Genomic DNA, 24,139 nt, shown 5'->3' with positions numbered 1-24,139 from the left:
GGGGATCAATCTTTAAGGATATATAACGTTACTCATGGATATATTATTAGGTCGTGCATTGGAATTAACATTTTCTTCTTCTTGAAAAGCAAGAATGCACCAAAAAGATGCAATTGAAAATTAGAATTTGTTTTGAACTTGTGAATTATGGGGATAAATCAATTTGTACGTACAAAATTAAGAACATGTATCTTTTAAAATATTAAATTAAATTCTATTAATATTACGACCTGAGTTCTTGTTCATCATAAGTACAACACCAATAAAGAGGAGCGGCATCACAGTCTCAAAGTAAACTTAAAGCCACTTGCATCCCTTCTCACAAGGTCACAGAAATCATCAGCTCCCAAACAAGAAAACCACTCTTTATAATTCTCACTTCACATAATTAAACTCACTTAATTCTGTACGGTTATAAGAAGAAATGACCGGGCGTATTTGGCTGAAACTTCAAAAAATGGGCAAGTATCTACCTGAATGCACTCTGCTCGCCGTAGCATAAAACTGATCAGGTACAGAGAGGGATTAACTTATTGGAGACGATCGTAGGGATCAATTTCTATTTAGATTCGTCAAATATCGAAAATATGAAACAGATTGTGTATAGTTTTAAGATAAATAAAATTTATATTAAACTTTCTCAATTAACTTTTTCAAACCAATAAAATTGTTTTTTTTTTTTTAAAAAAAAAAAAATTGTCTTTGCAGAAGCCTCCGGCTAATTAACATGTTGACGAATGCTATTTGTGTTATCATTTTTAATTTGTCACGTGTAATTTGGTTTGTTCACTATTATTGTATTTAGAAGAATAAAATTTTATACTAAGTTTTCGCAATTAATTTTTCATAACAATAGAAACTGTTTGAAAAAAAAATTGTCTTTATTAAAATTCTTTCAGGCAATAGGTGTGTTTTTTTTTTTTTTCATTATTGATGAACTCATAAAATATGACCGGATAGATTTCATTATTGTTTAACATTCATATGATAAATATTTTAGAAACATATTAACTAAAGAATAATCTGAAATGCAACGACAACGACAATAATATGAATTGTTGGTTATATTCCATTACACGCTTAATGTGTGAACTGTTGGTTGTTATTTCTTGTGCAAGTCATGTAACATATTATAACAATGAATCTCTAGCATATAAAAATAAGAGTAAAAAGTAAATGAATAAAAGCCTAGCACAAAAAGTTACAAGAAAAAAAGGAAAAAAAAAATCTTATCTTATTGAATATCTCCTTCCAAACGCTAAATTTAATTTTGAGATTATGGAGGAAATTAAACATACATAACATACAAGTAATAGCCATGCTCGTGATGATCTACTAATAATATCACTAAAACTGCTCGTGTATGTGAAGATATAGATCCCTGTACCGTGGCCCATTATAGTACAATAGGGCGGAAATGTAAGTGTGGCTTGGTACCAGTTTCACTCTATTGTGGAAAATGTAGAAAACTTGTTTAGTAGGTTCATTTCGGTGGAAAATTCTGCAATGATTGGAAACAAAAAAATTTCATTTTCTAATGCTTACAAAGAAAATAAGACAACATTCCCCATTTTGTTTTACTTTTGCTCTCTGTTAAGGGCCCCACTATTTTGATTTTATAACATTGTATAATAAATTACGTGGATCAATAAATAAAGAAATAATTTAATAAATAAACTATTATAACAAATGTTTAACAACTGTAACAATAATTTATTCTATACCTTACAATATAATCATTGATCTCACTTAATAATATTACGTAAAATATTTATGCAGTTATTTAAAAATGATAACAAAATATATTAATAAAAAAGTTACATCTTCACAAGTAATATAAATAAAAATAAGGTAATTATGAAGTAATTAAAGATTTTCTCAATCGATATTATCTTAAAACTAAAATTTATTTGCATAATTAAAAAATTTTAAGAAATTATTAAAATAACCATGCACCTATATGCATTCATAATGATATATTATAGTTTCATAATATAATAACTAAATAGATAAATTATTTAATGATATAAAATATATATTTATATTCATTATATTATATTATTCTTTCGTAAAGGTTTCATTAAATAATGCAATTATTAAAAAAAAAACCTTCATTAAATAATTCTCTATCCTCTTTTCATGTCTTCATCTTTCTAGATAAACAACCAAACACTTTTTCACCTTTTTTATTTCTAAGTACTGTTCTTAAAACAAGCTATCAAACATGTTTTCATTTTCACCAAAAAGTAATCATTCTTATTTTATAAAAGAAATTCAAAAACACCATTTAAAAAACGATACCAAACGCACCCTTAAGTGTGACGAAGAGCGAGATTTTAAATAGTGCTAGCAAAAGCCTCTAACTAATTAACATTTTGACATATGTTATTTTTGTTATTATTTTCAGTTTATCGCATATACTTTATTTTGTTCACTCTTTTTATATTAAGAAAAATACAATTTTACACTAAGTTTTTCCAATTAATTTTTCATAACAATAGCAATTGTTTTGAAAAGAAATTGTCTTTATTAAACTTCTTTCATGCATTGGTTTTTTCATTGATAAACTTAATAAAGTAAACTTAAATATATTGTGTGTGCACTACCAAAAAAAAAAAAAAAACTTAATAATGACGGCTTTTGACCATCATGCACCTTATTAGATGACAGTTGCCGAATCATCATTGAAACTTGTGTCAAGAAATTTGAAATGACGATTTCTACATGTCATAAATTTTATGATGCATTAACTATCATGAAGTTATCATGCACATGTGATAAATAATTTATCATAATATTGTCCACGCATGACTACCATCTGTCATATAAAATTAAAAATTAATATTTAAATAGATATTGAATTATTTATATAACAAATATTTAGTTTGGCGGGCTATTTAAATTATATGTTCGCAATTGAATTTTTTATTTTAAAAAAATTTTGGCAGGAATTGAAATTAATTTTAATTTTTTGGTGGCAATTATTGATATTATTATTTAATTTGGCCGGAATAAAAAAAAAATTTGGCGCCAATTTCGTTATGATTAATTTTGGCTATATATATATATATGTGTGTGCGCGCGCGCGCGCTCAAAAGAACTGAAATTCGGCAACAATTGTAACTCTAACACATCTGTAATTGACAATAAACATTAGGATCCAAATATCCTATCTTGTCATGACAAGTATACATCTCATCATACGGTATCAGCAGCTAAATAATAACTACTTGACTCATCAATCCAGAAACTGAAAAAAATAGAAATTAATGAAGCAAATCATGTCCAGCATATTATGTTCCTTGAATCACAGTCCACCTAGCAATCGATTAATGACATCAACACCTAGAATTATGTCCAGCAACTAGATGAACCCAGAAACTCAAATCTAGAAATACAAAAAGTGATCAGCAATGCCTGCAAAAAGCTACAACTCCTCAGCACAACAATCTCAATGATATAAAATTTTCACACTAACACCTCGCAATTTTTTTAGTATTTTTAAAATTTACATTCATTCAAGATATAAATTCCCAGATCATAAGTTCACATTTGCCACAAAATACATTAAACACAGCAAGAAAATGGGCAAAGCCCTCGAGCCAACAAGGTCACAAAAGGCACCACCAACTCAAACTGCACAGTCTATTAAATGAAAAAACAATAAAGCAAATGAAACCCATGTGCATGATAGAAGGCAGCCAAAAGTCAACATGAGATCATCACAGAAAAAAGAATAATCATAAATCACTAGAAGTATATAAGCTCAGCCAACACATAGAATACTCCTCTTCTGTCAAATTAGGGAGGAATAAAGAACCTGAATAATAAAAAAGAAAAAAGCAAAGGCAGCCGAAAAGATTAATTCTAATATGAAGAACTACCTTCTCAAAAGCACCAGCTTCACTTCTAGGGACGCTGTACCAACATTTTGGATCCTCCCTCTGCCATAAGAGAAGCAGTGATAATCAACTTTCTACCAAAGCAATTTAAAATTTTAGCTAGCAGTACATTGCAAACCATGAAAGAGGTATGTACCACGCTGAGCCACCAAAAGTATAAGAAATGAGAAATCGAAAATCCATTCTACTTATTCAGTTTTGGATGTTTAAATGAGATTAAAAAAAAAAACAAAATAAAAAAGCAAGATGATAATTGAAGCACCTTGTAAAGGAGAAATTATAGAATACCTCTGACGTATTACAATCAATTAATGCATGTATAATATGTGTAATTAAATTTAATATAATTACCACTTACATGATGGTTTTTCAAAATAAACGCACATATATTATAATGTCATTTATTTATCGTATAGCTGACATGATACTTCTGATATATTCTATATTTTCTCCTTTTGAAGAGAAATAGAACTCTCAATACCAATAAGTATTAAAAGGACAACTCATCTCGCTCTACTGAGTATCAACTTTCTTTACAAGTCGGTGGTGGTAGAGTCTGCTAAAGTAATCAATTCAATGCATTAATTCATTTAAAAAATAAATAAGGAGTTCATAAGATGAAAAACTGAAAGGGAAAATAAAAGGGACCAATAATGTGTTTGCTCGAAGAGAACACTACCAAAAAAAAAAAAAAAAAACACCAGGGATAAATCAGCATGGATGCGTACTAGTGATAATAATTCATTCAGTGAAAACAGTTATCTTTAAAATGCCAGCAAGAAGGTGAGAACAACATGCCAGGATAAAGCCAAGGCACTATAACCCTAGTAATGTTATGATGAACCATTCAAAGTATTGAACCTTCCAACCCTATTAGGTTATCTAGATTCCATGGGCTATTACAATATTCATTCCATAAATTAGCATCCGCGGATTCTGGTTTTTGGTCACATACACGAGGAAAACCACTTCCATAAAAGGAAGCGTCCAAGTCACCGCTATATATAACTTCAACATTACCAGCCGAGACCAAAACTGACACTTGAATCAAATCAAGATTGGCTCTGATTAATTCCAATTTCGTAGCTCACATTAATTCAAACCAAAGTGGAGATGTCAATCTAAACTTTGGTAATGTACCAACAAAATTCAATTCAATTTTCTTTATATTTTTAAAGTTAATTTTCTAACTGTAATATTCACTTTAATCTAAGAATCTATCAAGATAGACCGGAGACATGCTCAATCAACTACTCAATCAATTAGACATGCTAGAAATTAGTCAAAATCAGTTAAATCAAGCCAAATAAACAACTAAATCAACTCAATCAACTAGGGTTTCGAATCAATAAATCATAAAGAAATGAGATTGAGTTCAAATCTAGGGTTTCGATTGCCAAGTATTTCCAAGTAAAGAAACGAGATTGAGTGTAAATCTAGAGTTAATAGAATTTGTAAAAAAAAAAAAAACAACCTTAAATGTATAAAGAATAGGAGAATTTTAGTTACCAAATACGAGCTTTCTTCTCAATTTAATATATTCATTTAAGGTGATTTTGATGATGGAATATAATTTTGGTGATGTCTATAACAAAAATCTTAACATATTTATTTATGAGTGCTGAGAGAGAATAGTTCAATTTTAATTATATTGAAAAATCAACGACCCAATAAATTCTCCAAAAAGAGACTGTAATTGAATTTGAAAGAAATTAAAGTTAAGTGGTTAACTACTTAATTAAATAAACATTATTTTGGTTTTTATTATGTAAATTTGTGTTAATCACAGTAAAAATCTCTTTTCCCACATACATTACCTCCATTATTATGTAAATAGTATAATTTTAATTATATTAAAAATCAACGACCCAATAAATTCTCCAAAAGAGACTTTGTAACTGAATTTGAAAGAAATTGAAGTTAAGTGGTTAACTACTTAATTAAATAAACATTATTTTACCCGAAATCCGTAATCTAACCACTCTTCCTTCTACAGTATTTTTTTCTCTGAAAAAAGTATCAGAATAGAAGTAGATTACAGCCTTTATGGCTTGTTTCAATCACCTACAGGTTAGGTGTTTCTTCTTCCTTTTTCTTTTTCTTTTCCTTTCTTTTGAGAAATCTTTTACAAGGTTTCAATCCAAAAGCCTTGGGAAAGATTTTTTTTAGTTTTTTCAATCTTTAATTTTAGTGGCAGAGAAGTGGGTGGTAGCTCTTAAATTTAGGGAATAAGCATATTGTGGAAAATGGATACAGAGGAGTTAATAAGAAAATGCCAAGCAGTTGCTCTTAAAGAGGAAGAGGAAGACATTGTCGCTTTTATGGGAAGAATGAAGACAAAAGGAGACAAAATTGCGGCAAATAGCTTAGTGGGGAAGGTTTTATTCACAAGAGGGGTCAACGGAGAGGGATTAAAGGCAGCAATGCAGCAGGCCCGGAGAACAATTAAGGAAGTAAAAATTGAAAGCATGGGGGACAATATCTTTCTGTTCAAGTTTACGTCCGAAGGGGAAAAGAAGAGGGTCCTTATGGGAGGTCTATGGCATTTCGACAGAGCATTACTAGTGCTATCTGAACTGAGCGGCATTGTAGATATAAATGAATAGTCCTTTACACATACATCATTTTGGGTACGTATTCACAACATACCCATAATGTGTATGGAGAAAGAGGCTATTCTGAAGTTGGGGGAGAAGATTGGTAAGGTAGAGGACATTGAAACAGATAATGCAGGTGAATGTATGGGTCCATTTGCTCAAGTTAGAATCTCCATCAATGCCAGTCCTATATGAAAAATTGCCAGATTTTTATTTTTGTAGTGTGCACATAGCCCATCAGGACAGGGAATGTTTGAAGTACAAAGGCCAGCTGTATGGAGGATGGATGAGAGTTATCACGCACGCAAAAAGGACAAAACAGAGTCGAATGAAGGAGAAAGGAAAACAGGATCAATCCCAGCTGAGAGTGAGCACCATGGTAGCCAATCCAGACAAAACAGGCAATAAGATGGGTAATATGGTTGAACCAAAGGGTACAAGCCATGGGCTAAAGAACGATGATGCATCATTAATGCTTAGCATTAAAAAGCCGGAAAATCTGCAACCAGAAGTTCAGAAAGAGTACAGAGAGATCAACAACGGGCAGACTAGAAGGGTTGGCAATGACAGCCCCCGTAGAAACAACAACGCAAGGGGAAGAAAGGAGATTTGAAGGGAAAATGAAGCAAGAGAGGGAAGCCAAAAAAACTCTAATAATGGGCTATCAAATTCAGATGAAGAAGTAGATAATGGGCCTGATAAGCCAAGGTGAAGCGCAAGAGCAGAAAATGGAAACTTCAGGCTAGAAACTTAAAAACGGAAAAAGGAAGTTTTGGCCAATGATGCACCAAGACGCTCAAAAGAAAACCAGGTGTTGTAAAAATTATTAAGATGCCTGTTATCCGACACAAGCACCAGAGAAGCCCACCATAGTGTCCTTGCCATATACATTTGCATAGTAGGAGATTGACCTGATCGGACCATTACCAAAAGGATGAGGAGCAGTTGCTTACGCTATCGTTGCAGTTGACTGCTTCACGAAGTGGGTTGAGATGAGATCTTGCAAAAGAGCAACCTTTGTAGCTTAATGTTTTTCAAGACGAATGGCTGGAGGTGTTGGTCTGAACACAACAATTTAAGTTTTCAGTCTTGATTCGTTTCAATCTCAACACTAAAACTAGGGGACTGATGTTTGGGGGATCAAAGAAGGAGCATGATTGAACATAATTCCATGCAAATCATGCACTCCTCGATCTTAGAGTTAGTAGCTGCCTCTCTCAAGATGGGATCCAAATGAGCTTCGAAATAGTCTGCTTTAGTCATCATATAGCTGGCAGGTTGCTTTGCAGGCCTGCTCGTACATAGGCAAGCTTGCATTAGGATTTTGCAAGGAGATGACTTAAGTGGAGTCAACATAAAGATTTGATCAAGAGTCAACTCGAGGATTCTCTCCAAAAGATCAGGCCACGATTCTAATCAACAAACAACTACTCCCCCTTATCCAGGAATGGGAGTTTCGATTCTCTATAAAAGAATCTAGAAAATTCAAAATCAAATAAATATTTTCTCTCTTTCTAAGGGTTTTCTACTTTTTTTTCTCTTTTCCACTTCTGAGAACTTTTTTAGTCGTTGTGAGATTTCCTTTTTAAGTACTTTTTCTAAAATAATTAGAATCAAGCTGCAAGAGAGAAAAGCTCATGCCTCAACTGTTTTTGTAAACACAAGTAAATTCTGCAAGAAGTGCACGTGGTCATTCGTGTCTGCTCAAGGGAAGTAAGTGCGAGCAAATACCGTCTCCCATAAAAACAAATTCAACTATTGGCATGGGCACCTAGTCGCAACCAAACGACCAAATTTCTACATCAACAAAAACATTTAAAAAGAAGAGATATTATAAACACTACTGAATTTGTTTCTAATCTCTCTCTCTATATATATATTTTTTTAATACAAATGTTTGTGTGAAAACCTTAAAAAGAAATGTATCCAGTAACCAAATAGAAACCAAAATGAAAAAAGGCTGAACGAACTACATCAATTTCTTTCTTTATTAAACCTGAAAAACAAAAAAACAATAGAGTATAAGTAAGAATGCTTTGAAAAAGTATAATACAATTCAATAAAAAAAATACTATAATGGGGAAAAGGTAAATTAAGTTTTTAGAAAGAATGCTAAATGTTTATGTTTATGCGAGTGACAATTTTATGATTTTAGTGAACTTGATTAACAACCGGGCAATACACATCGCTTAAACCCTACAGTTGATGTTTTTCAACCGCACTAGCTTATTATTCCTCTCTTTTCATATTAATGGAACAAGAATTTTTTAATAATATAATTTGTTGATATAAACAGAAAATGATTTTGAGAGAGAGAATAATATAATTGAACATAAATTTATTAAATTTTATTAATTATGTTTATAAATATTATCAACTTTTACCCACAACTAGCTAAAATAGAGGCATTCAATTAGGCAAAAAGTGCATCACTTATATTACCTGGTAAGTTGTGAAAAAGGGTACATAAATCCACTTAGGTAGTGTTTACTTTCTGGAGTGGGAGTGTGGAGTGTGGATTCCTCCCACTCTAGTGTTTACTTACCTTAAAAAATGAGGGAGTGGGAGTGGGAATCCGTGGGTCCCACCTAATTTTGGAGTGGGGAGTGGGATTCCCACTCCCATGGGGAGAGGTGGGAGTGGGAATCCACTCCCCCCTCTTCCCATTTTATCCTTATAAAAATAAAATAAATAAATAATATCATATTTAATAAAATAAATAATATCATATTTATTAAAAATAATAATTATATCATATTTATTTTATTAAATTTAATAAAATAAAAATAAATAAATATTATATTTAAATTAATAATATTAAACATTAATTTTAATAAATATTAATTAATTATTTAATAATAATAAATATTTTATACTAAAAAAATATTAATTTTGTACTATATTATCAATAATAATATTTCATTTGTGTTGATATTATTAATAATTTTTATTCACATAATTTAAATTAAAATTAATAAAAAATTATGATTTACATAATTAAGAATATTAGTAATTATTATTAATTTATAAATATAATAAAATATTTATTTTATTTTCTAAATATATTTTTTATTAATTTTTTAATTACAAATTATAATTCTGTACATAAGGATAAAATTGTAATTTAAAACAATTTACTCCCAATCCAAGACAAAGTAAACAAATAATTAGGATTCTGATTCACAATCCATACTTTTATTTAGTCTAAGTAAACACCCTACTCTCACTCCCACTCCACACTCCTAATCCAAGGATTCCCACTCCTCAGGATTCCCACTCCAATCCAAAAAGTAAACGCAGCATTAATTCATAATTCTCACTTCGCATAAACCCACTTAGTCACATTTATACAGATACATAATGAGAGGGACGAACACGCCATTGTAGTAGTAAAGAAAGGGCACTCCTGCATCAAATCAAAACGCATAAACGAAATTATGGTAATTAGCTAGAGAGGCATACTTTATTTATAACAAAAATTGGAGTTGATGAAAAAAAAAATCATAAGATTTTTGGTAACTTATATCAAGGGAATACAATCACAGACTTGCAAAGGTGGAGGTTGGCTTCGCAAGTCACTATGCAGTATGCACCACCCCACAAACCCTCACAGCCTAACTTTTTAATGTTCCAATAACAAATTGACTATCACAGCATATAGGAGTGGGTGAACTCAATCCAATCCAATGAATCCAATTTAATTAAATTTATATAGATTGATTGGATTGATTTTTTTAGTTGGATTAATTTTTTAAATGAATCCAACCCCATCCAAATCAAGAATAATAAAAACAATAGGAAAAAATAATGTCAGCTATTAGCTGTGAAGCCCTAAAGAGCTAAATCTAATTTTAGATTATTTTTATTCTTTTATAAAAGAGATTCTTTTCAATTTCTCTCTATTAACCTAATATTGATTAAATTTTCTAAATACAAAAATTAGAAATCAAACCACGAATTTTCACTAAAAAGTAAGTCAACTTGTATTTAAATATAACATCATGTTGTTTATTAATAAACGATGGGCACCAATGGACAACATTTAATGTTATGATGGAGAATTAATGTGTTTTTTTTTAATTATGTGAATTTTATTTTAAACAATGAATATTTTTCAACTTTTGTATTTGAATTTTCTAAATTTTTAATTTTTATCAACCTAATTAACCCAACCCGATGATTTAAGAGTTAGATTAAATTGAGTTGGATATGTTTATTTGGTTGGGTTGAGTTAATTTTTCTCAACCCAATCAAGTGTAGTGATATTTGACTCTACAACTTTTATTAACAACCCTCACTTTCTAATTAATGTTATTTATTTGCAAAATTACACTTTTAAGAATTAAAAATAAATATTTATTTTTTAATTTTTTTTTCTTTTCTCTTTCATATGCATTTTTTTTTCTAGTATAGCAATCAACATCATACCCATTAAACTGAATTTTATTATTTTAACGGGAAAAACATCTAATTTAGCAATATATAACACTCTTCCCGGGAAAAATAGGCAGATCATGATATCTAAAGGAACCGGGAAAAAAATAATAATAATAACCTCTGAAGAGAGCAAGTGAATAAAGCAAAGTCAATTTAGCAAGAAAGCAAAATAAAACCAGTTTCAGCCCAAAAGACCAGATCTTCACTCTAAACATTAACTGACATAAGCCCATATCAACTATTAGCAGTAAAGCCCGTTGACCAAAGCAATCATTCAAATCAGCAAATAAAAATTCGAAATACAAGCAATTCAGAAGGTGATCTCATTTCTGATGAATGTATCCACATTAAGAATACCCAGATCAAAAATCAGAAAACTAAACAACAAAACACATTCCACATAAACGAAATCACCTAATGATGACATGGGTATAGTGGTGATTCTAGAAAAAGGGAGAAAAAGAAAAAGTTAAAAAAATTAATATTTGTTTTTAATTTTAATGAGAAAATTTTGAAAATAAATGAGATTAATTGAAAATTGGGCAGTGTTGAGATAAATAGAGAAGAGCAATTATCATAACTCCCTAATTCAATAATGGGTTGGTCGGATTTTTACAAATCTAATTCAACGACAAACTTGAAACTTGAGAAAAATTAAAAAGAGTGATGAAATGAAAAGGGTGTATGTTTTGTTTAATGTATATAACTTTTATTTAGATTTAGTTTCGTCTGATATCTAAAATAAACTTATAAATTTAATTTAGATTTATCCATAACCTTTTTTTAAGATTTAAATAAAATTATTTTTTTAATATTTTGTCATTCTGTGTTATATATTTTAAAATTTTGAATTTGCAAAATGTTGTTTATGTCAATAAATAAAATTATTTTAATTATCTAACAATTAATACATGAAAATAGTATATTTAATTTTATTCTAAGTTAATTCAATTATTTGATTCCAATCTTACACTATACGATTCACAAACAATATGAAATATAATATAGGCATTCCAAACTATGATATGCTTAAAATACAAAACATTTAGATTTATTAATTTGGCAATTCTATATATTTAAAAATGATAATAATAAATCTTTAAGCCACGCGTCTCTCTACTTAGAAGAAACAAGCGCACACATACAAAACAAAATGCAGGAATTTAAATAAAACTTAATTGACAATCCAAAGAGGAAACATGATAAATTATGCATTGCTTGCTTATTTATTAGGGTTGGCAAAATTTGAATCCGGATGCGGATCAAGATATAGGTGCACTTGAATTCGGATCCGTAAAAAATAATGTGGATCCGGATGTGGTGGGTATTCCATATATCTAAATTTGTAAAAATTAAAATTTAATAATTTAATATATAATTTAAAAATTCAATAATTTACCTAATAATATCAAATAAAATTTAATCATAATTCAACAATTAATAATTCAACATGAATAATATACAACAATAACATAAATACACAAATAAAATTTAATTTTTAATTTTTTAATTTAAAATAAAATTTAATAATTTATCTAATAATATCAAATAAAATTTAATCATAATTCAACAATTAATAATTCAACACGAATAATATACAACGACATCATAAATCCATAAATAAAATAAAATTTTTAATTTAAAATAAAATTTAATCAAATCCGAATGCTTGATATTCAAGATCCGTGCGGATCTCAACTGTCTACATCTAGATTCTCCGCGTTCGGATTTTATTGCCATTCCTAATTTATACACCAGCCAAGATCAATTCCTAGGCGGTAATAGAACTGATAAATTATGCATTGTGCTGTTAATTTGTGACTAGTGTGGGAGTGGTGTGCGAGGAGAAATTGCAAGTAAAATTAAAATGGAAGGGCAATAACAAATTGCACTATAACGCTAATAAATTGGTATGTAAATTTAATTACATTTAGTTTCTTCTAATATCTAAAATAAATTTATTCTTAATTAAGAAATAGATCGTGTTGAGTACTAAAAAAATTAAATTTTGTATTAAGTTTTCTCAATTAGATTTTCCTACCAATAGAATTGTTAGGGGGAAAAATTGTTTTTATTAAACTTCTTCATGCATTCGGCGTGTTTTGTTTTTTTTAATCATTGATGATCTCAATAAAATACACATAATACATTGTGTGTGAGTGAAAAATGCATATATTTTGTAATTGTAAGTAGATAGATGCCATAGCATTTTAAAGTTCATATCATAAATATTTCCAAAGCATTTGACTAAATGACAGTGCCAAATGTTGCAACAACAATACCAGCAATAATAATAAATCTATTTAACCGACTAATAATACTAATTTAACTTTGTAATATTTATAATAAAATTCAGAATGTAAATTATTTTATTTATTATAATTTGTATTTATAAAAATACTTACATAAATGTTTGGGTTAATATATTTTAATATTAGTAAAATCCATTTGACAAATTAGAAATATTATAACAACTTCAAAATGTATGTATTTGGGATATTTATTTTCATTTACCATAAAATATTAAAATCAATCTTTGGATTAATAGCTTTTAATATTGATAAATCTATATAAAGACTACTTATTATCATTTGCAACTAGACCTTGGCTTTAGCATCACATATTAAAACTTACTCAAGCCTTTTATCTTTACCCCCTTTTTTTTATAAGATTTAAATCCTTATTTTAGATACTTATATAAATTTTTATTGAACTAAATTTGAGGTTAAGCATTAAGACTTATTTTGTTTAGTTATTTTCATTGTTTCGTATTATATCTTTAAAATTTTGAATTTTCAATCTGTGGTTTAGGTTTATAAATAAAATTATTTTAAATATCTAGCAGTGAATAGATTAATGTTAGAACATTTAATTTTTTTCTAAATTAATTTAATTATTTGAATTCAATCTTACACTACGCAAATCATAGAACAGCACTAAATATAATTTAGGACGCTACATAAATCAAAACAATATGAAACATAATAGACGCATGCCAAATTGTTCTATGTGTTTGAGTTTGAATTGAATATTAATAGTAGATACTTTAAATATGATATGCATAAAATACACAACATTTAAATTTATTACTTTGACAATTTTATACATTTAAAAATGATAATAATAATTCTTTAAAACCACGCAGTTCTCTCTTTATTTCAAAGAACAAACATGCGCACACGTACAAATAGGAGCAGCAAAATAAAATGCAATAATTTGAATAAAACAATTTCCGCCGTAGCTGTTCCTCCGCCATTGCCTCTCCCTGAAGGTAATGTTCTTGGCTTTGGGAATGACGTCGGTGAGCTAGATGGACTGATTGAGCAAGATGGCATGATTAATGAATTTTTGGCTCATTTGAGTGTCCATCTCGCCTCAAGTGTCTGAAGGTATTCCTCCGCCATTGCCTCTCTTTGAAGGTAATATTCCTGACTTTGGGAATGACGTCGGTGAGCGAGATGGAATGATTAACGAATTTTTGGCTGATAATAATTAAAATGTTAGGAAACTAAAATGTTAGGGCAATAACAAAGTGCACTATAATGCTAATAAATTGGTATAGAAATTTAATTTATATTTAGTTTCCTCTAATATCTAAAAATTTATTCTTAATTGAGAAATGGATTGTGTTGAGCATTCAAAACAATTAAATTTTGTATTAGTTTTACTCAATTAGATTTTCCCACCAATAGAATTGTTTTAAAAAAATTGTTTTTATTAAACTTCTTTCATACATTTGGTGTTTTTTTTTTAAAAAATAAAATCGTTATGATCTTAATAAAATACACATAATACATTGTGTGTGAGTGAAAAATGCATATGGATGTGACTGTTTTTTGACATTCATATCATAAATATTTCAAAAACATTTTTAACCAAACGACAGTGTAAAATGTTGCGGCAACAACAACAATAAATCTATTTAACCGACTAATAATACTAATTTAACTTTGTAATATTTATAATAAATTGCAAAATGTAAATTATTTTATTTATTTTAATTTGTATTTAAAAAACATTGAAATAAATGTTTGGGTTAATAGATTTTAATATTAGTAAAATGTATTTGACAAATTAGAAATATTATAACAATTTCAAAATGTATGTATTTTTGATATTTATTTTCATTTATCATAAAATATTAAAATCAATCTTTAGATTAATAAATTTTTAATATTGTTAAATCTATTTAAAGATTGCTTATTATCATTGGAGCTGGACGGTGGCTTTAGCATGGCATATTAAAACTTACTCAAGCCTTTAACTTTACCCCCTTTTTATAAGATTTACATCCTTATTTTAGATACATATATAAATTTTTGTTGAACTATATTTGACTTTAAGCATTAAGACTTACTTTGTGTAGTTATTTTCATTGTTTAGTATTATATCTTTAAAATTTTGAATTTGCAATCTGTGGTTTATGTATATAAATAAAATTATTTTAAATATCTAATAATTAATAGATTAATATTAGTACATTTAATTTTATTCTAAGTTAATTTAATTATTTGAATTCAATCATACACTACACTAGTCGTATAACAATACTAAATATAATTTAGTGCAATCATATACTATCCAAATTAATTCAATTCAATTCAATCCAAGTCCAGTTAATTTCGGCACGCCAAACTGTCTTATGGTTTGAATTGAAGATTACTTCAAATATGATTTGCATAAAACATACCATTTGGATGTATTACTTGATTTACTTCGGGAATTTTATGTATTAAAAAATGATAATAATTTTTAAACGACGCCGTTTTCTCCTCGGCTCGAAGAATAAAAAACATAAGCACGGAAACACACAAATGAATCGAAGAAGCAAAACAAAATGAGCAACTTAAATAAAACTCAACTCACAATCAGAAAAAGGGAGCCTTGAGAAATTATACATTGCTTGTTATTATTAAAGTCATTTTATCTCTGGTGGGTTGAATCGTTAAGGATTCAAAGCTTTAGCAGGTAATGATTCTTTACTTCACCAGTTTTCTTTCGTCTTCTAGAAACAATCAGAAAAATGCATTAGGCTATCTGGGTTATTGTTATTTTTTTTTATTATTTGTTTTTAACTCACCACTTTTGTCATTTATTGTATGTTGTTTTGTTTTATCAATAAATGTTCAATAGATTTCTCTTTATCTTCTCGGTTTTTTATCTGCTTCTTTTAGCTGTGGTTGCTGGAGATATTGATGGTTAGTTATTCCCTTACTGTGGATTATATTATTAATTCTTCTGTTCCTGGTAATGAGAATTTGACAGTCAATGATTTATTTTGTTTTTGGCTTGTGGATAGACTTGTATCTTGATTGATTGTTTTAGTAATGGCTTAATCTTGATGGATTCTGTAAGCTGGAAAAATTCAAATATCTAGTCAGTCTAGCTCCAAAGAAGGGATTGAGTTTGGCATTGGGTTGTTAGAGAATTATCGGCTGTTAGATGATGATAGGAGTCCATCAAACTTCTGTTTACGAGCATACTTGGCAAATGGACCAAACAGGCTCTAATTTATTCAACTTTTGGGAATTTGTTTGAGATAACTACGCTTAATATTTAATTGAAATCAAATATGCTTGAATTTGATCTATTTAGTCTTGTTTATTTGTTTCTTTTTTGGTTTCTACTCAATCATTGTTCTATGGAAGGATGTCCTTTATGTAATTCCTTTAGGGTGAATGTTGATTCAACATCATGTTAAGTCACCTTAGAATTGATACCATTGTGTTGGTTAACATTCAACGTAAAGTTGCTTGGAGGGTAGAGCATTGAGTCTATAGTTGGACCATAATTTACTTCAAATCTTGTTGAGCTTTCCCAGTTCAACACGAAATTGTGCCAAAGTCTAAAGCCTAGGAGTGTGAAATGCAAAATGGGTTTTGTAACTTAAGCCCTATGTGACAGAGATATGATGGCAAAATAATTTCTTTAGGCATGCAGGCAGGTAAAAAGTATGTTTGTGGTTTTAGACATTATGAATTAGTTGATATTGGTGGAAATGAAATAGCTGCAACGGTAGATGATTTGAGCCAACTGACATTCATTTATTAGAGACATAGTTTTGATGGACACTTACTTGGTTATTCATCTAAATTGTTGTTGACACACTATTCCCACAGGCTATGCCAACATGATTGTTTCTACCTCAATCTGTGCCTGTGCAAAGAATGTTGTCAACCTGGGTGGACGATTTCAAGGACAAATGGGTGGCAATATATGTGGTGTGACATATCGAGGACCTTCCAGTTCATGTTGTTTCTATTTGTGCAGCGGGCAGTCTAAGAAGAACTATGCTGGCATCTCACGAACAATCTCTTCTTCATCTCTTAATGTCTTGCAACCATTCCAGGCAACTTGTTTTAGTCCTGGTCTCACCAAACCAAGGTGCAATTTGCGGCCATTAACAATTCGGAGTTTCATTGGTTCAAGAGGATCTCAAAAGAGACATATTGAAATTTCATTGGCTTGCCGTAGTATGAAGATGAGGCTCTTGGTGCCCAGTCAAGGGGTGCTTCCCAAACTGAAGCTTAATGCTGGACCTATAGATTGGCCAAAAGGATGTGCATCTGCTGGCTTAATTTGTGGATTATTAGTTTGTTATTCGAGTTCTAAAGCGCATGCTGAAGCTGCCGATGAGAAAGAGGATGGAGAAGAGGATTATGATTTGTCAAATGTAAAATATTTACATGGGAAGAAAGTATATACTGACTATTCTGTTATTGGTAAGCATTGAGCGCCACATCACCCCTGAATTTCGTACAGTTATACATTTTTGTTACAAGTAATTGTATATTACTCATGTTGATAGTTCTGAAATCTTTACATGTGAAATAATTTTGAATACTTGCATTCCAGTGTAGATAACTAGATAATATGCAGGCATACCTGGAGATGGCAGATGTTTGTTCCGTGCTGTTGCTCATGGGGCTTGTTTAAGAGCTGGGAAACCTGCTCCAAGTGTGAGTATCCAGAGAGAACTTGCTGATGACTTACGGGCTAAAGTATGTTCCTTGTATTCTCTTCTCTCGCTCTTTTATTTTTGTATTTTTTCCTTCTAGAAGGCCCCTGTAGTTTTATCCTAAGGGGTATCTGTTATTCTTGAATGCAATCTCATTTTTCCCATTCATTTTACTTTTCAGGTTGCGGATGAGTTTATAAAGAGAAGGGAAGAGACAGAATGGTACATTTATGGGTTGTACCACTGTCAAATTGTTACCTTTTTTATATGGTTACCTCGTTTTGATTTTAGCTGAAGAATTGTATAAAATAGATGAGTAATTTTTGGATGAAGTAAAAAGAAATAAATTCTGATAGAAAATCATGAATGCCACCCTGTTATGAGGAACCATTAAACAAACTTTTAAGGAATCTTGTGCATGACAATATCTCTGGCAGATTTTTTCCTAGAAGGCAGTAACATGTCTGTAGGAGAGAAGAATTAAGTTACACATGATGTGATCCTTACCATGTACTGTCTTCCCAGACGTCTAATATGACATTTGTTATATCAAAGAACATGCTGATGCCATTTAACCTATTTTAGAGTTCTCACTGATGGACTTGGTTGTGGTGGTCTTCAATATCAACAGGTTCATTGAAGGTGATTTTGACTTATATGTTTCACAGATTAGGAAGCCACATGTTTGGGGAGGTGAGCCTGAATTGCTCATGGCTTCTCATGTTCTCCGGTAAGTGTTTCTCTCTTTCTTTTGCTTTGTAGGAATTTGACCTTAAATCTATCCTACCCCATTGCACTCCCTAGCCAACTGAGCTATTGGTTTTCTGAATGTGATACTGTTGTTTCACGGGGTTCATAATGGCTCATTGCTGGTGGCGGGGGCAGTGTAAATATAGTTATCCATTACTTTTTTTGTGTTAAAATTTGTCGTCTGCATCATTGAACTGACAGAATCCAGTGATTCTGATAATCGCAGGATGCCAATCACAGTGTATATGCATGATAAGGATGCAGGCGGCCTGATATCAATTGCCGAGTATGGCCAAGAATATGGCAAGGAAAAACCTATCAGGGTTCTCTATCATGGATTTGGCCACTATGATGCTTTGCAAAATCTTGGGCATGAAGGTGGTATATCAAAACTTTAGTGCTGATATTTGATAGAAAGGAAACAAGATTAATTCCTGTGTTAGTTTAGTCGACACAAGTTCGTATCATGTAGCTGTATTGCATAATGTTATACGGAAAGGAGTTCAATAAGGTAGCAAGGATGATTTTCATGGTTTAACAAAAATGATATTTTATTCTGGAATAAAGTCCACAATGATCATCATCATCTCTTTCTCGTACTATGTTTTGGCAAAATGTGAGAAATCGTGAAGCTTCTTTGAAGGTGAAACGTGAGTGTTGGAATGAGGGCAAGTTGGGGTGGCAAAAATACCCGCCTGCTTAACTTTGTTAGTAGTTTCTATTTCTTAGAATAGAGTTTGTTAGGAGTTTCCTAGAAGTGCATTTATCTCATAAATGATAATATAAACTTTTACCTCCTATTTTAAGATTCGAACTCGAATAATCAGTTAAATAAAATTATTTAAAAATCATTCCAGTAAGTTCTCTCGAAACTTATTTTTAACATGAGATTTTACCGACTCTAAATAATTAGATTTTAACCACTACCTGCTCATGTAGTATTATTATTATTTGGATATTCATTCACCTGCTCAAATTTGAATTTCTTGTGGTTGGTGTTTGAAATCACAGTCTGCTGGGACCTTCTCTTTTTAAATCTTTTTCGGGTAAAGAGATAACAACCTCGAGGCCCATCAGTTAATCTGTCATTTCTTACTGAATGTTGATTACACAGGTTTTGACAAAAGTGCCCTTACCCATGGCAAAATTTAAACTCACTGTCCACGTTATTATTTAATTAGATTCGGATTCGATACAATAACTTAAAAAATTAACAACTCACGGCCTTCAGATTAGAAATATATGAGTTAAAAATTTAGTACTATCATATGCTTAAAAATTCATGTGCTTAATATTGAGTTAATTTCGTCATTTGTAATTAAATAATATAAAACCCATCCATTTGGCTGCTCGGAAGACGACATTGGTGCATACGACTTTCTGCTTTTTCCGATTGTCGTTTTATTTCGTTTGATTTTAAAACAAACTCGAACTGAATTTACTAAAATGACCTTTTTGTTAGTGGAAACTGAAAAAGTGAAGAAACGTGTTCTGTCTGTCTTTCTGACATGAACAAATGTCTTTATCTTTTCTTTCCCTTTTACCCTTTTCACCAAAATGTCGTCCCCAATTTAATAAATTAAATAAATTTTCAGAAAATATTACACATCTTGCCACGACCAAGGCATGCATGCAAGAACAAAATGTGAATGATTATTAACTTAAGATTTAATATTTAAATTATTTATTTATTTTATAAAATTAAAATTTATTTAAAAAAAAAAAAGGATATAGTGCGTACACTAGTCAAGAAAATTCAAACGTTTGCTTAGCCACGTTGGTGTCTGCAGCTACCTCGGTAACACTAAACTAAACCAAACAACTCATTCAATTCAATTTCAAATATCCTTCTCCTTCTTCTTCTTCTTCGAACTCTTCTTCATTCTCTTTGCAACTCCTCGTTGCACTTGCAAAATTATTCAGTGATCATCAGAATGAACTAAGAGTCCATTAAAGTGCAAGCCCTTATTATCAAATTGTTCCAAAATGCTTCTTCCACTCCTTTTCTTCGCACTCCTGTTATTATTCCCGGCTCCTCTTTGTTTCTCTCTGAACCAAGATGGCCTTGCGCTTCTTGCGCTCAAAGCAGCCATTGCACAGGACCCGACTCGAGCTCTCGACTCATGGTCCGAGTCAGACTCGACCCCGTGTCACTGGTCCGGCATTCACTGCATTAGAAACAGAGTCACCTCTCTGTACCTCCCAAACAGGAACCTCACTGGCTACATGCCTTCGGAACTCGGCTTGCTGAACTCACTCACTCGACTCAGCCTCGCCAGCAACAACTTCTCGAAACCAATACCCGCCAATCTCTTCAACGCCACTAACCTCGTTTACCTCGACCTCGCACACAACTCATTCTGCGGCCCAATACCTGACCGAATCAAAACGCTCAAGAATTTGACCCACTTGGATTTGTCTTCAAATCTCCTCAACGGGTCCTTGCCCGAGTTTCTCCTCGACCTCAGAGCCCTCACTGGCACTCTGAACTTGTCGTTTAATCAGTTCTCGGGCCAGATTCCGGAAATGTATGGTCATTTTCCGGTGATGGTGAGCTTGGATCTAAGGAATAATAACCTCAGTGGAGAGATACCTCAAGTGGGGTCATTGTTGAACCAGGGACCCACTGCATTTTCAGGAAACCCCGGGCTTTGTGGGTTTCCTTTGCAGAGTCCATGCCCCGAACCTGAAAACCCCAAAGTTCATGCAAACCCAGAAGTGGAAGACGGCCCACAAAACCCTAAAAATACTAACTTTGGGTACAGTGGTGATGTAAAGGACGGGGGAAGAAATGGATCAGTGGTAGTTTCTGTAATTTCGGGCGTTTCTGTGGTGGTTGGCGTCGTTTCGGTCTCGGTATGGCTGTTTCGGAGAAAACGAAGAGCTCGGGAGGGCAAAATGGGAAAGGAGGAAAAGACAAATGATGCTGTGCTCGTTACTGATGAGGAGGAGGGGCAAAAGGGTAAATTCTTCATCATCGATGAAGGGTTTAGTTTGGAATTAGAGGATTTGTTGAGGGCATCGGCTTACGTGGTGGGGAAGAGCAAGAATGGGATAATGTATAAAGTGGTTGTGGGAAGAGGATCGGGTATGGGCGCGCCCACCGTGGTGGCTGTGAGGAGGTTGACTGAAGGTGATGCCACGTGGCGGTTCAAGGACTTTGAGAGCGAGGTGGAGGCCATCGCCAGGGTCCAGCACCCTAATATCGTGCGGTTGAAAGCTTTTTACTATGCCAATGACGAGAAGTTGCTGATTTCTGATTTCATCCGCAACGGGAGCTTGTACGCTGCGTTGCATGGTAACATTCCTCTTTCCATGATGTTGATAATTGCTGTTATTATTAGCCGTTGAATTGGACTAGGAAAATAATAAATTACTCGTAGGGATGATTATTAATGTTAAGTGTATGGCTTGTAATCATCTTTAATGATATAGCTGGGTCCCAGATTGATGATCACGGGTGTCAATCTGTCCTTTCAAAACCGTAATATGATTGGTGTAGGGGCTCACTATAACTTGAATTCTGATTTGCTGTCATCAGAGTCAGTGGCAGGGAGAATAACCCTGTTAGTAGATTTAGATGCAGGCAGCTTCTAGGTTACATTAGATGTAAATTAATTTTACGGTAAGGAACTAGGCAGCTTGGTAAATTTTAGAATGCCATTGCACATTTGAAAAGATGTGCTAGTACATTTGTTATTGGTGGAAGTCAAGTTTAAAATCATGTTTAAGAGTTAAGAAACTCTTGAGATTTGACAATTTTAACACGTTCCCATGATGTAATATCGAGTGTTGCTGAGATATGAATCTTTTGTTTAACATCTTGAAATTGGAGGATTGAGTTTAAAATTTTGAAGTTGAGGTGCCCATGTCTTTAATATCTTATGTTTGGATCCAAATATTTGTAATGAAAATAGGACATGACATTGATGGGTTTGGAATATGCTTCTTGTTTTTTCACTGCATAAAGATACACTTCTTAATTTGGCCATTTCGAAATCTTATACTTCTTTGATTTTTTTTTTTTGTAATCAGAGAACTGGACATAATAAAGAGTGTTTGTCCTCATTGATACAGTATTTATTCAATTCTAATGGATCTTTGGCCTTTTTCTCTTTGTTTTTTTCCCTCCGTTAAGATACATGTCACATGTCATTAGATGCATTGTACGGACAAGTTTGCATCTTAGTTACAGAGCTTCAATACAAGAATTTATTTTGTGGTCCTGGTGCTCTGCCACTGTTTTCTTATATAAATACATACAAAGACTATAATTTATTTGGATGGATCCCAATAAAGTGACAGACAGGTGCATCATTTTCATTATAAAAGTGACAGCACGAGGTGGAGCCCTAATTTCTTATGGCTGTTCTGGTAGTAAGCTTAAGTTTGGCAGTATAATCAATGTCTAATTGGTTTTTAAGATGGTGTTTTAACTGTTGTTGCAGCGGGACCGTCAGATTCTTTGCCACCACTTCCATGGGAGGCGAGGTTAAAAATTGCTCAAGGAACTGCAAGGGGTCTAATGTACATACATGAGTACAGCCCTCGAAAATATGTGCATGGCAATATAAAGTCCACAAAAATACTTCTTGATGATGAACTCCATCCTTGTATCTCAGGTTTTGGACTCAACCGTCTTCTCCCCGGTACCTCTAAAGTAACGAAAAATGAAACCATTGTAACCTCTGGAACGGGTTCAAGAATTTCAGCTATCTCTAATGTTTACTTGGCACCCGAGGCTCGAATATATGGCAGCAAATTCAATCAAAAATGTGATGTCTACTCATTTGGGATTGTACTCTTGGAGATATTAACTGGGAGGCTGCCTGATGCTGGACCAGAAAATGATGGGAAGGGCTTAGAAAGTCTTGTGAGGAAAGCTTTCCGTGAAAGACGTCCCTTGTCTGAGGTTATAGACCCGGCACTTGTGAAAGAAGTTCATGCAAAGAGACAAGTTCTCGCTACATTCCATATTGCACTCAACTGCACCGAACTTGATCCAGAGTTTCGTCCGAGGATGAGAACGGTGTCTGAGAGTCTTGATCGCGTCAAACTGCAATGAAATTAACTGGAAGTGACTTGTAAGTTTTGTCCATTGTAGCCAGTAGGTAGCCAACTTCCCGGTGTTTGATGCTGTTTTTTTTATCAGGGTCATTGATGTCATTGATTGTGGGATTCTTTGGATGTATCAGATGTGTATGCCTGCTTAACATATTGTCATAACAACTGCATTCTCCTTGAATGTGTTGATTTATGTCCATCTCGAGTCTTGACTCTTGGTCTGCTGAAAAGTTTACATCTGCAGAGATTTGTTGAAGGAAAATTTGGAAAAATAGCTGAAATGGCTACTTGTATGTGCAAAAGCAAAACGACTTTGTAAATGCGAGCAGCTTTCAGTTTGAAAATCAGATGCTTTTGCTGACCAGATAATTCAGGTGACAAACTTGTTGAATTTTGTACAAGCTGTTGCATTCTCCACAATTATAAAGTTT

The 24,139-nt window shown here is 32.0% G+C and overlaps 2 protein-coding genes across 3 annotated transcripts; both read left to right on the top strand.

Annotated features, from left to right (window-relative positions):
* The first annotated feature begins 15,737 nt into the window (after window positions 1-15,737).
* Window positions 15,738-19,230, top strand: LOC102607992 (OVARIAN TUMOR DOMAIN-containing deubiquitinating enzyme 4). 2 transcript variants are annotated; one of them, XM_006489975.3, is made up of 6 exons: window positions 15,738-15,904; window positions 17,056-17,658; window positions 17,816-17,937; window positions 18,076-18,116; window positions 18,526-18,624; window positions 18,871-19,230. In XM_006489975.3, exons 2-6 carry the CDS (start codon window positions 17,067-17,069, stop codon window positions 19,040-19,042), a joined length of 1,026 nt encoding a protein of 341 aa, XP_006490038.2. In that variant the 5' UTR covers window positions 15,738-15,904; window positions 17,056-17,066; the 3' UTR covers window positions 19,043-19,230. The 2 variants fall into 2 exon arrangements, with proteins under 2 accessions (XP_006490038.2, XP_015389405.2); XM_015533919.3 differs by lacking the exon at window positions 15,738-15,904 and adding an exon at window positions 15,992-16,134.
* Window positions 19,231-20,380: 1,150 nt separating this feature from the next.
* On the top strand, window positions 20,381-23,938 carry LOC102607688 (receptor protein kinase-like protein ZAR1). The gene is made up of 2 exons (XM_006489974.4): window positions 20,381-21,942; window positions 23,093-23,938. The coding sequence occupies exons 1-2, from the start codon at window positions 20,631-20,633 to the stop codon at window positions 23,707-23,709; spliced, it is 1,929 nt and encodes a 642-aa protein (XP_006490037.2). The 5' UTR covers window positions 20,381-20,630; the 3' UTR covers window positions 23,710-23,938.
* Window positions 23,939-24,139: the final 201 nt, after the last annotated feature.

Source organism: Citrus sinensis, chromosome 9 (assembly GCF_022201045.2).
Source record: "Citrus sinensis cultivar Valencia sweet orange chromosome 9, DVS_A1.0, whole genome shotgun sequence".
NCBI lineage: Eukaryota > Viridiplantae > Streptophyta > Magnoliopsida > Sapindales > Rutaceae > Citrus > Citrus sinensis.
The sequence above is the reverse complement of the archived record's forward strand: the minus strand, read 5'-3'. Positions and strand labels throughout refer to the sequence as shown.